General features: G+C 36.4%; 2 protein-coding genes across 2 annotated transcripts in view; one reads left to right on the forward strand and one right to left on the reverse strand.

The window, feature by feature from the left end:
• The window catches only part of MED4 (mediator complex subunit 4), a 1,135,161-nt gene that overhangs the window by 176,854 nt on the left and 943,461 nt on the right, over positions 1 to 14,846 (reverse strand). The window lies entirely within an intron of this gene.
• The window catches only part of ITM2B (integral membrane protein 2B), a 28,741-nt gene that overhangs the window by 11,120 nt on the left and 2,775 nt on the right, over positions 1 to 14,846 (forward strand). Inside the window, exons 2-5 of the mRNA XM_050766374.1 lie at positions 9,626 to 9,754; positions 11,958 to 12,164; positions 13,877 to 13,987; positions 14,550 to 14,700. Of these exons, the coding sequence (XP_050622331.1) occupies positions 9,626 to 9,754; positions 11,958 to 12,164; positions 13,877 to 13,987; positions 14,550 to 14,700 (598 nt within the window). The remainder of the gene's footprint in view (positions 1 to 9,625; positions 9,755 to 11,957; positions 12,165 to 13,876; positions 13,988 to 14,549; positions 14,701 to 14,846) is intronic.

The raw sequence follows: 14,846 nt of genomic DNA on the forward strand, positions 1-14,846 counted from the left end.
TAGAAGAAAATCACACCCCTGGATCCAAGAGCCAGGAGAGTGGTGGAATAGGGAGCAACATTCAATATTACCACTGAGTTTTTACTGCACATGCATTCAGTGCTAGGCAGTAGGGCTCATAGGGTCTAAGCACTTCTCACATGTAGAGAGACAAATATTCCTGATCTCAAGAACTATAATTATTTTTTCTAGTAGTCATCTTGTTTAACATTTAAAATTCCAAACTTGGACAGAAATTTTCTCTTAACTGTCCTCATTTAAATTATGTTATACTTTCAGATAAATATATTTGGAATTTTCTTACCAAAAGTTACGCATTTTAAATGAAATTACCCATATTTCAATATGAATGTGTGATAATTATATTGTTGAAAGGCATTAAAAGCCAGCATTTGTATAAAAGTGAATCTAGAACAGGTTTGTTCTTTTTTTTCTTTAATCTTGACACTGAATTTTAGAATGAATTATATAAAATTAGAGCATTAGTATTATGCTTAAAATTTTTAGGGAAACAGTTAGTTGATACTGGTAACAATGTGGACTCTAGTTTCATTCAGCCAGTGGTAGAGAAAATCTGTCTTCACCAATTTATCTCTGGTAAAGGATATTATTAACAATAAATAACATTTGTGTATAATGCTGTTGGTTACGAACATTTGCCTGTTTGTGCTAGTCTAGGCTTTCTTTTTGCCATCCTGATGCCTTTTACTCACCAATATGAATTTGAAATTCTGCTAAAATTTCACTTTATAAAACGGATACAAGGCCAGGTACAGTGGCTCGTGCCTGTAATCCCAGCAATTTGGGAGGCCAAGGTGAGCGGATCAATTGAGGTCAAGAGTTCGAGACCAGCCTGGCCAACATGGTGAGATCCTGTCTCTACTGAAAAGACAAAAGTTAGCCGGCCCTGGTGGCATGAGCCTATAATCCCAGCTGCTCGAAGGCTGAGGCAGGAAAATTGCTTGAACCTGGGAGGCAGAGGTTGCAGTGAGCTGAGATGGCACCACTGCACTCCAGCCTTGGTGAGGGTGAGACTCCATCTCAAAAAAAAAAAAAAAAAAAAAAAGATACAGTTCTGTTCAGCGTAGATTGAATAAACACTGTATAGAAATGATAGTCATGTCCGGGCGCGATGGTTCATGCCTGTAATCCCAGCACTTTGGGAGGCCGAGACGGGCGGATTACGAGGTCAGGAGATCGAGACCATCCTGGCTAACACGGTGAAACCCCGTCTCTACTAAAAATACAAAAAATTAGCCGGGCGCGGTTGTGGGCGCCTGTAGTCCCAGCTACAGGAGAGGCTGAGGCAGGAGAATGGCGTGAACCCGGGAGGCGGAGCTTGCAGTGAATGGAGATCGCGCCACTGCACTCCAGCCTAGGCGACAGAGCGAGACTCCCTCTCAAAAAAAAAAAAAAGAAATGATAGTAATTTTTTAAACTATATAGAAAAAAGAATAGGAGATTTTAAACTTATTATTCATATATGTTAATATTCTACTTTGCCTACCCTGCTTGTCTGATACAAAAGTGATTAAGTTATGATCCAACTCTAGATGCATTGCATTGATAGTCTGCCCTTTTTTCTTTCCCAGTTCCAACCTATTTTTATTTAACCTAAGACTGTGCTAGTTTTATGTGATGCTAATAGTTTGGTTCAAGTTTCATAGATTTCTCACAGTAGTTACATTATTATGCAATGGCTTTAAATTTTATTGTTTTTTCTTTCTGTATTGCTGCTTTTATGTTGCAGGATTTTTTAACAAAAAAGTATGTTAATGAGAAATCTGTTTTGTAGACCTTGTCGTTTGAGATTAAGTTCTCCTTTTCAAACCTTTCCCATTTGAATTCCAGTACAGAATAATGCCTTAATGTCATTAATCATAACATGTTGGTATAATTCCCAATTTTGACTCTAAATACTAATTTATCTTAACTAAATGAAATCCAATAATTGACAAAAGGTCAGAGGCCTTTGTGAAATATATCATAGTACTTACAAATATAGAGAGCAACTTTCTGTGTAATGCCAGACACTTGGAAAACTGCTTCCTTTTTATGTGTCAAACGTAACGTTTATAGTGGACTTCCTCACTGCAGTTGAGACAGTAGCAATCTCATTTCAAAAGGCAAATTAAGAAGCAAAATTCAGATACTGATTTAAATGAATAAGAAAAAATGCAAACAAATGTTCGATGTCCTCATGGATTGTTAACTTTTCAGCCAGAGATTTTGTGTTTTACATATAGCAGATATATTTGGTAATCAATGCAGTTAATAATTAGCAGATCACCACATCATGTCCTTTTGATGCTTTCATACTGAGGAAAGAAACCTAATGTAGAAACCAAGTGAATATGTCCCAGTCTACAAAACCCAGAACTCAAAACCCTTTATATGGAAAAGTAGTTTAGATTGATTATTTAATATAAATAGGATCCCAGAAGGCAGTATACCCAGTCATAGCTGGAAGTGAAGATCAGAGTTCAAAACCTAGCAACATGGTAGAAAAGAACTAGGTATATTTGGTCTCCAACTAGGGAGAAAAAAAGATGAGAGGAGTTGAAAATACTAGAACATTAATGGGAAATGTAGTTTTTTTGTTTTGTTTGAGATGGAGTCTTACTTTGTCACCAGGCTGGAGTTCAGTGGCGCCATCTCAGCTCACTGCAACCTCCACCTCCTGGGTTCAAGCGATTCTTGTGCCTCAGCCTCCTGAGTAGCTGGGATTACAGGCACAAGCCACCACACCCAGCTAATTTGTGTATTTTTATTCGAGATGGGGTTTCACCATGTTGGCCAGGATAATCTCGATCTCCTGACCTTGTGATCCACCCACCTCAGCCTCCCAGAGTGCTGGGATTACAGGCATGAGCCACTGCACCCAGCCGGGAAATCTAGTTTTTAAAAGTGTGACTCACTAAATTGTTTTAATGTCCCAGCTGTTTTTCTGTTTTGGAAAGCATTATGCCAGCCAAACAACACATCTGTGGGCAGCTGGCCTATGCACCCCCATATTTACCTGTGTTACCCAGCATGTTTCTAAGTAACTAAATCTGTTTCTGAATGTTCAGTATATTTTGAGTTGAATATATTGTGTTGGATTTTTTCTGTCTGTATGTTTTTTGAATAAATAGTATTGGTTCTTTTCTGTATATGTATTTTTTGATAATACAATTTTTAACCCTAAGAGATGTTTTCCTCTTTAGTATCCTGGTTCCTAAAGCACTGTTGTTGCATTTGATATAGAAATGTAAAATATTATATCTGAGCACTTTGAAAAATGTCTCTTAAAAGCTTCAGTCAACCTGTAAAAAAGGTTCAAATAGAGGTGCCTAAGAATGTGAAGTGATTTGTTAGTTTGAGAACAGAATTAAAATTACGTGAAAAAATATACATTTTTATTTAAGTTTATAATTGAAGCACATTTACTAAAGCCTCTTAGGGAACTGATTGAGGTGACCTAATTCTTAACTAATTGAAGGACCAGAAAAGAATTTGTCCTTCATTTTGTTTAAGATATAACTTCTTAAGTAATTTTATTTTATCATCTAATGCTGAGATTTATTTGAACTAGAAATTAGTACTGTGCCAGAGTGAGAGTGCTTCTGAAAGCCAGGTCTTTCTGTATCTACTGTTGCAAGGTGGTTATAGGCCAGTGTGTGCTGCAGTGTCTTCATTTATAAACTGGGCTAAAAAACTTGAGGTTTAGGAAGATTAATTAGATAATAATTGTGCAGCACCTGTGGGAGTTCTGTTACCTTTTAAGCACCATGCAAGGTGCACCAGTTTTACTGCAGTAGAAGGGAGGAAATGTCTCGGTGACTTGTTTTAAATTAGGCCAGGTAAAGTTATATACCCCAGTGAAGAAGCTCTTGTTAGTGGTTTTTCTTTTTCTTTTTTTAAATTATGAAATATTTCAAGCACACAAAATACAGAGAACCTGAAGTATATTTTGCACGTTTTGAAAGTCTTAAATATCACATACTTACAAAACACTTAAATATGTGGTGTTATATATTGTGCAACCTGCCTTTTCTGGGGGGTCAGCAATTACGTTTCTTACGCTTATCTAAAAATCAGCAGTGCTAGTACATTTGTGTTTTTTTTTTTTTTTTTAATTTTTATTTTTTAATAGAGATAGGGTCTTGCTATGTTGCCCAGACTGGTCTCGAACTCCTGGGCTCAAGCAATCCTCCTGCCTCTGCCTCCTAAAGTGCTGAGAGTATAGCCATGAGCCACTGGGCCTGTTCACTAGTTGAATCTTTTTAGCAGTATTATATGAATCTATAATAATTTATTTCAATTTTTTTTGTTGTTGCTGACAATGTAGTGTATATTCTTGGACATATTTCCTTACATATTCAAAAGTTTATCCAGGATTTATACCTAGGAATGGAATCGCCAGGTCATAAGATAAATGTATGTCAGGGGTGTCCAATCTTTTGGCTTTCCTGGGCCACACTGGAAGAAGAATTGTTTTGAGCCACACATAAAATACACTAGCACTAACAATTGTTGATGAGCTGGAAAAAAAATCACAAAAAAAAATCATAATGATTTAAGAAAGTTTATGAATTTCTGTTGGGCCACATTCAAAGCTGTCCTGGGCCATACGCAGCCTATGGGCCACGGGTTGGACAAGCTTGGTGTGTGTTTATTAGATACTGCCAAATTGTTCTCCAAAGCAATTATACCTAAATTTTTGTCAAGTGGAAGTTCCCAGGTTCCCTTTGTTACACACTTTTTCTAGCACTTGGTGTTAGATATTCTTTTATTGCCTGGTAGATAGGAACTCAGTTGATTTCCTCTCCGCCCTCTGTATTAAAATATAATTTACATGGAATAAAACTCATGCATTTTATGTGTACAGTTTGATTGAATTTATGGTAATTGTATAAGGTCGTATATCCACCCCAACAGTCAAGATACGAAACATTTCCATCACCCTAATAAGTTTCTTCACGCCTGTTTGTAGTCAGTCTCCCCTTCCCCAGCCAGTAAGCTGCTTTTGTCATTACGGTTTTGCCTTTTCTAGAATTTGATAAAGATGTAATCATACAGTGAGTTATCTTTTGTGCTAGACTTCTTTCACTTAGCATGTTTTTGAGATTCAGTCCTGATGGTGTGTGTTATTTTGTTCCTTTTTGTTGCTTTCTATTTCATGGTATGAATATACCACAATTCATTCATTCATCAGTTGATGGATATTTGGGTTGTTTCTAGTTTGGGGCTAGTATATAAATAATGATGCTGTAAATATTCATGTACAAATGTTTGACTCAGTTGATTTTTGATTATTGATATTTAAAAATCTTGCCACCCTCTAATTAGTTTGAATAATTTGACTCAGATTTTCTACATAGACAAATTATTTACAAATAATAACAGTTTTGTTTTCTTTTTTCTAATACCTAATCTTGTTATCGTTTGTGTACTTGCTGTAGGATCTCTAGTACAGTGTTCAATGGAAACAGTCAATTTTAGTGGGCATTCCTGTATTCCTCAATTAAAAGGGTATGGTGAAGTATAAAGTTTCACCATTAAGAATGAGGCTTTCTATAGGCTTTTGATTGTTAGCCTTACTGATGTTAAAGAATTTCGGCCTTTGCTAGTTTGCAAAGATTTTTTTTTTTAATGGAAGTTGAATTTTGTCAAATACGTTTTCTGTATATTTTGAGATAGGCACGGGGTTTTTCTTCTTAAATCTTACGTGGCTTTTTCTTTAAGTAAAGCTTACTCTTTGAAGTGTTAAAATTTAATCACTCTAAAAACATTTTTAATAAATCTCTTAGATTAAAAACTTTTTAATCTTGAGCATACTTTAATCCCTTCTCCATGACTCAGATTGTATTATGGAACATCATTTATCTATCATACATGGTGTTAATTCTTGACTATAAATTGCTCAAGGTTTAAGCCATGTCTTAATCACATTTGAATTTCCCACAGGATCTAGCACAGTATATTGCAAATAGCAGGCATTAATAAATGCTGAACTAGGCTACCTCTCTTGCTAAATAGCCACAGTTTGTTTTACGTTATGAATTATGTTGCATCTCTCCCTTCCCTCATTATCATGCTGGCTGCTGATATAACTTTTATGAATCATAAAGAATTAAATAATCACGCTTTTTAAAAAATATATCTAAGCTGGCCAGGCATGGTGGCTCACGCCTGTAATCCCAGCACTTTGGGAAGCCGAGGTGGGTGAATCATGAGGTCAGGAGATCGAGACCATCCTGGCTGACACGGTGAAACCTTGTCTCTACTAAAAATACAAAAAGTTAGCCAGGCATGGTGGCAGCTGCCTGTAGTCCAGGCTACTCGGGAGGCAGAGGCAGGAGAATGGTGCGAACCCAGGAGACAGAGCTTGCAGTGAGCCGAGATCGCGCGACTGCACTCCAGCCTGGGCAACAGAGCGAGAGAGACTCTGTCTCAAAAAAAAAAAAAAAAAAGAAAGAAAATTGATCTAAGTTTTATTCACTCATCAAATATATAAGTGCCATCTAATGCCAAGCCCAAGCTTGGCTTGGAGCTGCCTGTAATGCAAAATGAATATGAATAGATACTCAAAAGATCTTATAGCCTAGTAGAGAGAGGATCTTTATGTGAATTATTCTAATGAAAGAAAAGTGATCACTAGGAATTTAGAGAGAAAAGATTAGATAGACTTTGCAGATTTAACAGCTCTTCTATGAAGTACATGATGGTGGTGCATAGGTTTGGGGTCTATAATCTGGCTCATCAAACACTCTTGTTTATTTCCTGATTCTTAAGCCACGTTTCACGTTATTGAGGTGCTGAATAAATTGACCTGTGGATAAGTGAAGTGTTTTGTAAGTGAAATTCCTTAAGAAATTGAATTTTTAAAAAACTGTAATAGTGCTGAGAAGTGAGTTTTGAATGAACACGAGAAGTCAAACTCTAGCATGGTTTATAAAGGTCTTTTGTGACCTGCCCCAGTTTCTTGTCCATCATTTCTCATACCCCTTTCCACCATATTGGGCAGTCCAGCCAAAGCACGTGTGGCTCTTGGAAATGTCATGCATTTTAGCTCCATAATTTTTGAAAAATCTCTGCCATATATATAATTTCCTTTAACTCTGTCTTCTGCTGAGGTAATGAGTATTTGTCCTTTAACATTCCACTGAAGTATTTTCTCCCTTGGGAAGTCTTCCTGAAACTCATCCCCTCTTACGTGCTCTCTGTGCATTTTCCTATTAGAGCTCGTATCATATTTATTTCTTTTTGTATATTTGTCTATTTTCCAGACTGATCCAACTGGTCTCTTTCTTGGCAGAGCGTCTATTTCCAGTGCCTAGCACAGCTCTTGGCACATAGTAGACATTTATAATTCTCAAAATGATTGTTGAACAGTTAAAAATGATATATTACAATGCCTTGAAATTTGTCATCAATTTGCCAGTTGGGGCTGCATATTCTTTTACAGATGTCTGTCTGTGCTGTTTGGCTATTCATTTATGTACTGTTGGAAGAGAAAGCCTGCCAAATGGGGTGGGTGTGTGCGCACATTTGGCTGTCTCAGCAGCTGATACCAAATGTTGGAAATAACTATTTCCATCTGTCATTTTCATTCCCCCCACTCTCCCTCCACCCTAAAATTAATTATGTTAGGAACAATTTCTTACCTCCTTAGATACTTATGTCAGACAAGGGCTCAAGCAAAAGATGTATACTTTATCATTAAAGTTTTGTAATACCTTATGACTCCATGGAATTCTTGTAACTTTCTTTTCACAGCTGGGATATCTTACATGGCTTGATAAATTCTTCAGACTTATTACATACTTTAATTCCTTGCAATACACTCATTGTCTTACACACATAGTATATTGACATGTGCTGCAGAAACCATGACATTCTCATAGCAATGGACTGATTCTTAGAATAAACAGTATTTGTTGTTCGCTGTTAAATTCTATGTTTGAAATCTCAACCTAAGAACACACTATATCACATCACATTGTTGTTGGTTGCTTCAGCATCTGGGATTAGACCTTTCTCAGTGGATCATGTTAAAGTTCTTCATCTTAGAATTAAAAACATATAATGTTAGGTTTCATTCCTAACTGAATTCTTGCTTCAACCAAATCTGTGTTCTAATACAGGGGTCCCCAACCACCAGGCCACAGACCAGTACCGGAACTGGTCTTGGCTAGGAACTTGGCTGCACAGTTAGCATTGCTGCCTGAGCTCCACCTCCTCTCAGATCAGCGGGGACGTTAGATTCTCTTAGGAGTGCGAACCCTATTGTAAACTGTACGTGTTAGGGATCTAGGTTGTGCGCTTCTTATGAGAATCTAATGCCTGATGATCTTCTGAGGTGGAACAGCTTTACCCCAAAACCATATCCCAACCCCCCTCAATCTGTCTGTGGAAAAATTGTCTTCTACGAAACTGGTCCCTGGTGCCAAAAAGGGTTGTGGAGGGCTGTTCCAGTAACCCATCCTGTTCTTGTGCATCATTCATAGTTTTTCTTCCTAATTTTTTATCCTATTAGATAGGTTTAGGTGAAGTCTACTTTCTCCCTTAAGCCTACCCCATATTGGGTTTTCCAAGTAAAGGACAGAGTCATGTACTTCAAGAGGCTGCTCATGTATACTATGAATTTTTGCAGTCTTTACTATTTATTGAGTGACTACTTATTTAGGTATCTTTGTTTTCTTAGCTCTTTGCACGTGAACTTGGGTACAAATCAGAAATTTGCTGTAATTCTAAAGTGACAGAATAGAGGGATCAGGTTATAAGGGCACAGGGAGGGAGGAGTATCTAGGAATTATGAATGTCATGACCCCAAATAATGTTCTAATACTAAATTGTTTTAAGTGGATAAAAATGAAAATTCTATAAAATCTTGTGCTGGTTTTGTTTCTTGAATTTATAAGTAAGTTTTTATCATTGAATATTTTCTCATTTTTTTCTACTGCTTCTATCTTTAAAAGAAAGTGAAGAATTTTATCAGACCATGGTTTAGAGTAGAGCAGTGGGATAATAGGATTATGTATTTTTATGTATAGAATTTTATCCTATTTTTTGAAATTCTAATTGTTTAAATAATTTTAGTATCATTGTTTGTTCTGTTCCTTATTTTCCTGTAATTTTTTCTTGTGGATGGTTTAGAATAGTTTTATACCTGGTATGAAATATAAACCATCTGTAGCAGGCCTAACACATAATTTCATAAACGATCAGATAGAGAGATGCCCTGGATTTATAATTTACAAGGCTCATCATCATATTATATGACTAAGTTGTAGCATAACCTCTTCTAAATTATTAAATTTTAGAAGATATCACCAAAAGTTGTGCATGCAAAATGAAAATTATGGAGTGTATCATTGCTTGAGTCAGGGTTAGCAGGTGGGGTGTTGAGATTAGAAGTAGACAACTCTCCTAGAGACCAATGTCCCAGTCCAAGAACCATTAAGATGAGCCCTGGAGCTACCATTTAATCATTCCTGGGTTGATTTTGATGAGAGGCACAACTCCTTTGGTCTTTATGTCTTCATTTATTAAAATGATAATCCATGAGGTTTTTCCGATCCTGAGCCTTCTGTTGTTCTGTCTGGAGATAAGATACTTAACTGTCTTTTTCATATTTTAGGACCCAGATGATGTGGTACCAGTTGGCCAAAGAAGAGCCTGGTGTTGGTGCATGTGCTTTGGACTGGCATTTATGCTTGCAGGTGTTATTCTAGGAGGAGCATACTTGTACAAATATTTTGCACTTCAAGTAAGTGGAAAAATTATTTTGTGTCTCTGATTTTTTTTTTTTTTTTGCCTCTCCTGATGTGCGTTACAAAATTGTTTACAACTTGCTGTAAGCTTGTACTTTTTATCTGTGACCTTCAGCCAGAGTGGTAGTTCTATTTTAAAGCTGTGTTTAAACATCTCTCCATGATATGTTTGCTGAGCCCATCACACACAGTCACTAAAAGCAGAGTAACTTGAAATGTTGCTGACTAAAGGATTTATTTAGGTCATTGGGTGATTTTACTAACCTTTATTTTCCTACTATAAATAAGGGTTGAGAGGAATAGTATTATGAACTGCCAGTTGAATAAATACATCAGCCACAAATGTTGTCATATTGATAGGCCATAACTTGATAGTCAGCTTGGACTCCCCTTGGTCCTACTGTACCCTTGGGCCCAGAGTACAGTAAGACCATGTCTCTGCTTCTTTTCCAGTCACTGGTTTCACTAAAGAACTGGGTGACTTCAGCGGTGATATTGAAATAACATAGGATTAATAGTAATCCCAGTGGGTTAAGACAAAGGTTTTCCTTCTGATTAATTATAATTTACAGTCTATTTTGTGATATATTTCTCTTGGCAATAATTCAGAAGTTTTTTTAGGAGTTTTGAAGAGGAAATTACTTTCAAGGTTTTATGACTACTTCAGCTGTTTCAAAATTTGGAGAAAGCTGACAACGAGACTTATTAAAATAATTTAAATAACTAATTTTGAAACATTCTCAATTTCATGCTCATTTTCTGTGTTGTTCAAGATGATCAATCACATATTGATAGACATTACCAAAATACTAGTCATCTTTTTTAATACCATTTTTTTACAAGAAATACATATAGTATAGAAAAAATCATTGCAATTCCATTTTCCGGAGATAACATTTGGTGCATTAACTGTTTTTTTTTGTTTGTTTGTTTTTGTTTTTAACGGAGTTTCGCTCTTGTTGCCCAGGCTGGAGTGCAATGGCGTGATCTCGGCTCACTGCACCCTCCACCTCCCGGGTTCAAGTAGTTCTCCTGCCTCAGCCTCCCAAGTAGCTGAGATTACAAGTGCCTGCCACCACACCTGGCTAATTTTTGTACTTTTAGTAAAGACAGGGTTTCACTATGTTGGCCGGGCTGGTCTCGAACTCCTGACCTCAGGTGATCCACCCACCTTGGCCTCCCAAAGTGCTAGGATTACAGGCGTAAGCCACTACGCCTGGCCCGGTGCATTCACATTTTATATACCCTTAGTCTTTATTGTGTGTGTAGAGTGTGTGTGTGTGTGTGTGTGTGTGTGTGTGTGTACATGTACTGTGTGTTTGGTTTCTTTTGAGATGGGATCTCACTCTGTCACCCGGGCTGGAGTGCGGTGGTGCAATCACAGCTCACTGCAGCCTCAACCTCTTGGGCTCAAGCAATTCTCCTGCCTCAGCCTCCCCAGTAGTAGCTAGGACTACAGGTGTGTGGTCCCATGCCCAGCTAATTTTTTCATTTTTTGTGGAGACACGGTCTCACCATGTTGCCTAGGCTGGTTTTGAACTCCTGGGCTCAAGCAGTTCATCTGTCTCAGGCCTCCACCCCCAAAGTATTAGGATTACAGGCATGAGTTACTGCACCCGACCTCATATACTGTTTTTTCTTTTTGTAAAAGGGAGACAGTAGTATAAAGATTTGCTGTAATCCAGTATTTTCCCCTGAATTGTGATATAAAGGGAAAATTAGAACTACTTATATGCATATAGAAATTTCAGAAAAGTTATCCCTTTTTTGGCTAATAAGAAAAAAGTCATTTAATTAGTAGACCATATCAAAACTTTTTAATATATTCTTTCAGAAAAACTTAACTAGTTTTGGAATATATTCTTTTATAAAAACTGCTTACAAGTAGAGTTAGGTCTGTTGTTTCTTTATATTTATTTGTTACTGGATAGCTGATTATTTTTATGTTCTATTTTCACCTACCACGAAAAGTAAAGGGAAAACCAGCTGCCTTTCTTCTTTTGAAGCTGTTCTTTTACAGTGCTTCAAAACCTGATCTTAAAGAATATGCTAACTCTGTAATTAAACTGTCTGACTTGTCATCTAAAAGCAAGAGTTTGCAAGCAAAATGCTATTTAGATAGAGGTGGCAGCTTAAGTAATGCTTATTTAAAAACCTGTCTCATGCTGAATTGCTGAAATGAGTCTTTAAACTCTATAGCCAGATGACGTGTACTACTGTGGAATAAAGTACATCAAAGATGATGTCATCTTAAATGAGCCCTCTGCAGATGCCCCAGCTGCTCTCTACCAGACAATTGAAGAGAATATTAAAATCTTTGAAGAAGAAGAAGTTGAATTTATCAGTGTGCCTGTTCCAGAGTTTGCAGATAGTGATCCTGCCAACATTGTTCATGACTTTAACAAGGTGAGCCAAGTGTCCAGAATTGTAGAAAGAGTGCAGGTTCTGTAGTTTATGCTTTTTGTAGTTTTAATTTCAATATTTGCTAGTTTATTATATTTAGAGTTCAGTTTAATAAACTGTCAACATTTGGTGGGCTCTGCTTTGTCTGAAGCAGACCCTGGTGACCCAGCCTTCTCATATCTTGTCTTTCCTTTCCCTTAAAGCCCACCTCATGACTGTTCCTCCTTTGCTTTCAAACTAATATTTTTTATATGTTCCCACATTTTCTTAGATAAGAGGTAATTTATGTCCCTGTTTTTTGGTAGCATTTTCAAAATCAATAATTTTGTTAATCTGTTTTTAAGTTCTCGTTCTACATTTCCCCCCAGCTTTTGAGCATTTTTATGTAATGCAGAAAAGTTGAATATCCAAAATCCTCCACTTTGTTCCAGATATTGTCATATTTGCTTCATCTCTTTTTCTGTCATTTGATGTAAGTACTTATGCTGTTATCTCTCAAGAATGAGATGTCCTCCTACATAACCACATCATTATCACATCTAAGAAAATTAACATGATCTTGTAGGACAGTAGTCCCGCCTTATCTGTGGGGGATACAAGCTAAGACCCCCCAGTGGATGTCTGAAACCGCAGATAGTACCAAACCGTATATATACTATGTTTTTCCGTATTAGTGTACATATATACATATGTTAAAATTTAATTTACAAATTAGCCACAGTAATAGATTAACAATAATTAATAAAACAGTTAAAATACTATAATAAAAGGTATGTGAAGGTGGTTTCTCAAAATATTTTACTATACTGTACTTACCTAGGTATTTGTGGACTGTAGTTAACTGAAGGTAACTGAAACTCAGGAAGCACAACCTCAGATAAGAGAGACTACTGTATTTAATATGTTTACAATTTATATTTGTGTTTAAATTTCCCCAATTTTTGTCCCAATAATTTTTTGTTTTTTCAAATCAGGATTCAGAGATTCAGAAGTTCATGTATCACCTGTGATTTTTGTGTCTCTCTGTATAAGCTTGCCATTTTGAACACTCCAATATATTACTGAAGTTAGCTTTGCAAACATTTCGTGCCTGATACATCTGATGGATGTTTAGAAACCAGTTTGAAAATTTACTTATTTCAAGGAAATAAACATCCAAAGCAAATAGTAAATAATAATAGCTAACACCGAGCTCTTAGGAATCAAAATGTTGACATTGTTTGGTTTAACTTATTCTTAAAAACCATCCTATGAGACAGTCTTTCTCAACCAGCATTTCTCATTTGAACCATAGAACACAAAATCATTTAAATGACTGTTTCTCCAATGTTCTAACGATGGTAGTAGTATTGAAGATACATACAAGAAAACTTAATCTTTATGCACAATGGACAGATAGCCTTAGAGGGCATTTGAGCTTATAAGTGAGAAAGTTAAATTGCTTAATTATGTAAGTATTTGCAGTTAATTTGCATATGTATTATTATTTATTATAGAAATACACTCTTGATGAGCATTTTATTTACTGGTAGCAATATTTTTTCCTCTCCCATTCCCACTTCCAACTTTATCCAGCCAAATTCTGAATTTGTTGAAATGCAAGTGATTTATACATTCTAAAGCCAATTCATTTTAATGATACAAATTATTCTTAAAAATCCAGTTGCTGCCTGTTTTGCTATTACTGTGACTACACTGTATCTTTTTCTTCCCAGAAACTTACAGCCTATTTAGATCTTAACCTGGATAAGTGCTATGTGATCCCTCTGAACACTTCCATTGTTATGCCACCCAGAAACCTACTGGAGTTACTTATTAACATCAAGGTATAAGAATGTTGACTATTTTTGATGAATGATGCCCTTATAGTGTTTTGGAATACCCTGTTGAGAAATTAGCCCTGTAGGAGCTCATTTTATCAGACTGTAGTTAAGAATTTTACAAGGATGAACGAATACTCATGGTTTTTGTTTTTAATGTTTTATATCTTGAAATTGAAATACAATTTCTCAAATAATGTTTTAAGTTTTCCTAAAGAGCCAGAGAGTAAATACTGGCCAACTACTTAATTCTGTTGCCATAGACAATATGTAAAACAAATGAACATGACTATATTCCAAAAAAAACTCTACTTATAAAAATAAGCCGGGGGTGGAGGCTCATGCCTGTAATCCCAGGACTTCGGGAGGCCTAGGTGGGAGATTCGCTTGAGGCCAGGAATTTGAGACCAGCCTGGACAACATAGAACATAAAACAAACAAACAGATGGTGGGTAGTAGTTTGGCAACCTGTTCCATACCATAATGTGTAAGAATTTTGTCTTGTTACTCTAGTCTACTCAGTATATGTTCTGAGATAGTCATGTCATGTATTCTTTTCTGAATGTAGGCTGGAACCTATTTGCCTCAGTCGTATCTGATTCATGAGCACATGGTTATTACTGATCGCATTGAAAACATTGATCACCTGGGTTTCTTTATTTATCGACTGTGTCATGACAAGGAAACTTACAAACTGCAACGCAGAGAAACTATTAAAGGTAATACTTTTTAAATGTTGAAGTGTTGGGCAGAAAAGTTCATTGCATTAAACTAGATTTAGGTGAAGCCTAGTCATTGTTACCAATATACTTGCCATGAGTGAGATAATATTGTGTTGTTATATAATAGTCCCAGGTTTCTATAG

This window comes from Macaca thibetana, chromosome 17 (genome assembly GCF_024542745.1).
Source record: "Macaca thibetana thibetana isolate TM-01 chromosome 17, ASM2454274v1, whole genome shotgun sequence".
Lineage (NCBI taxonomy): Eukaryota > Metazoa > Chordata > Mammalia > Primates > Cercopithecidae > Macaca > Macaca thibetana.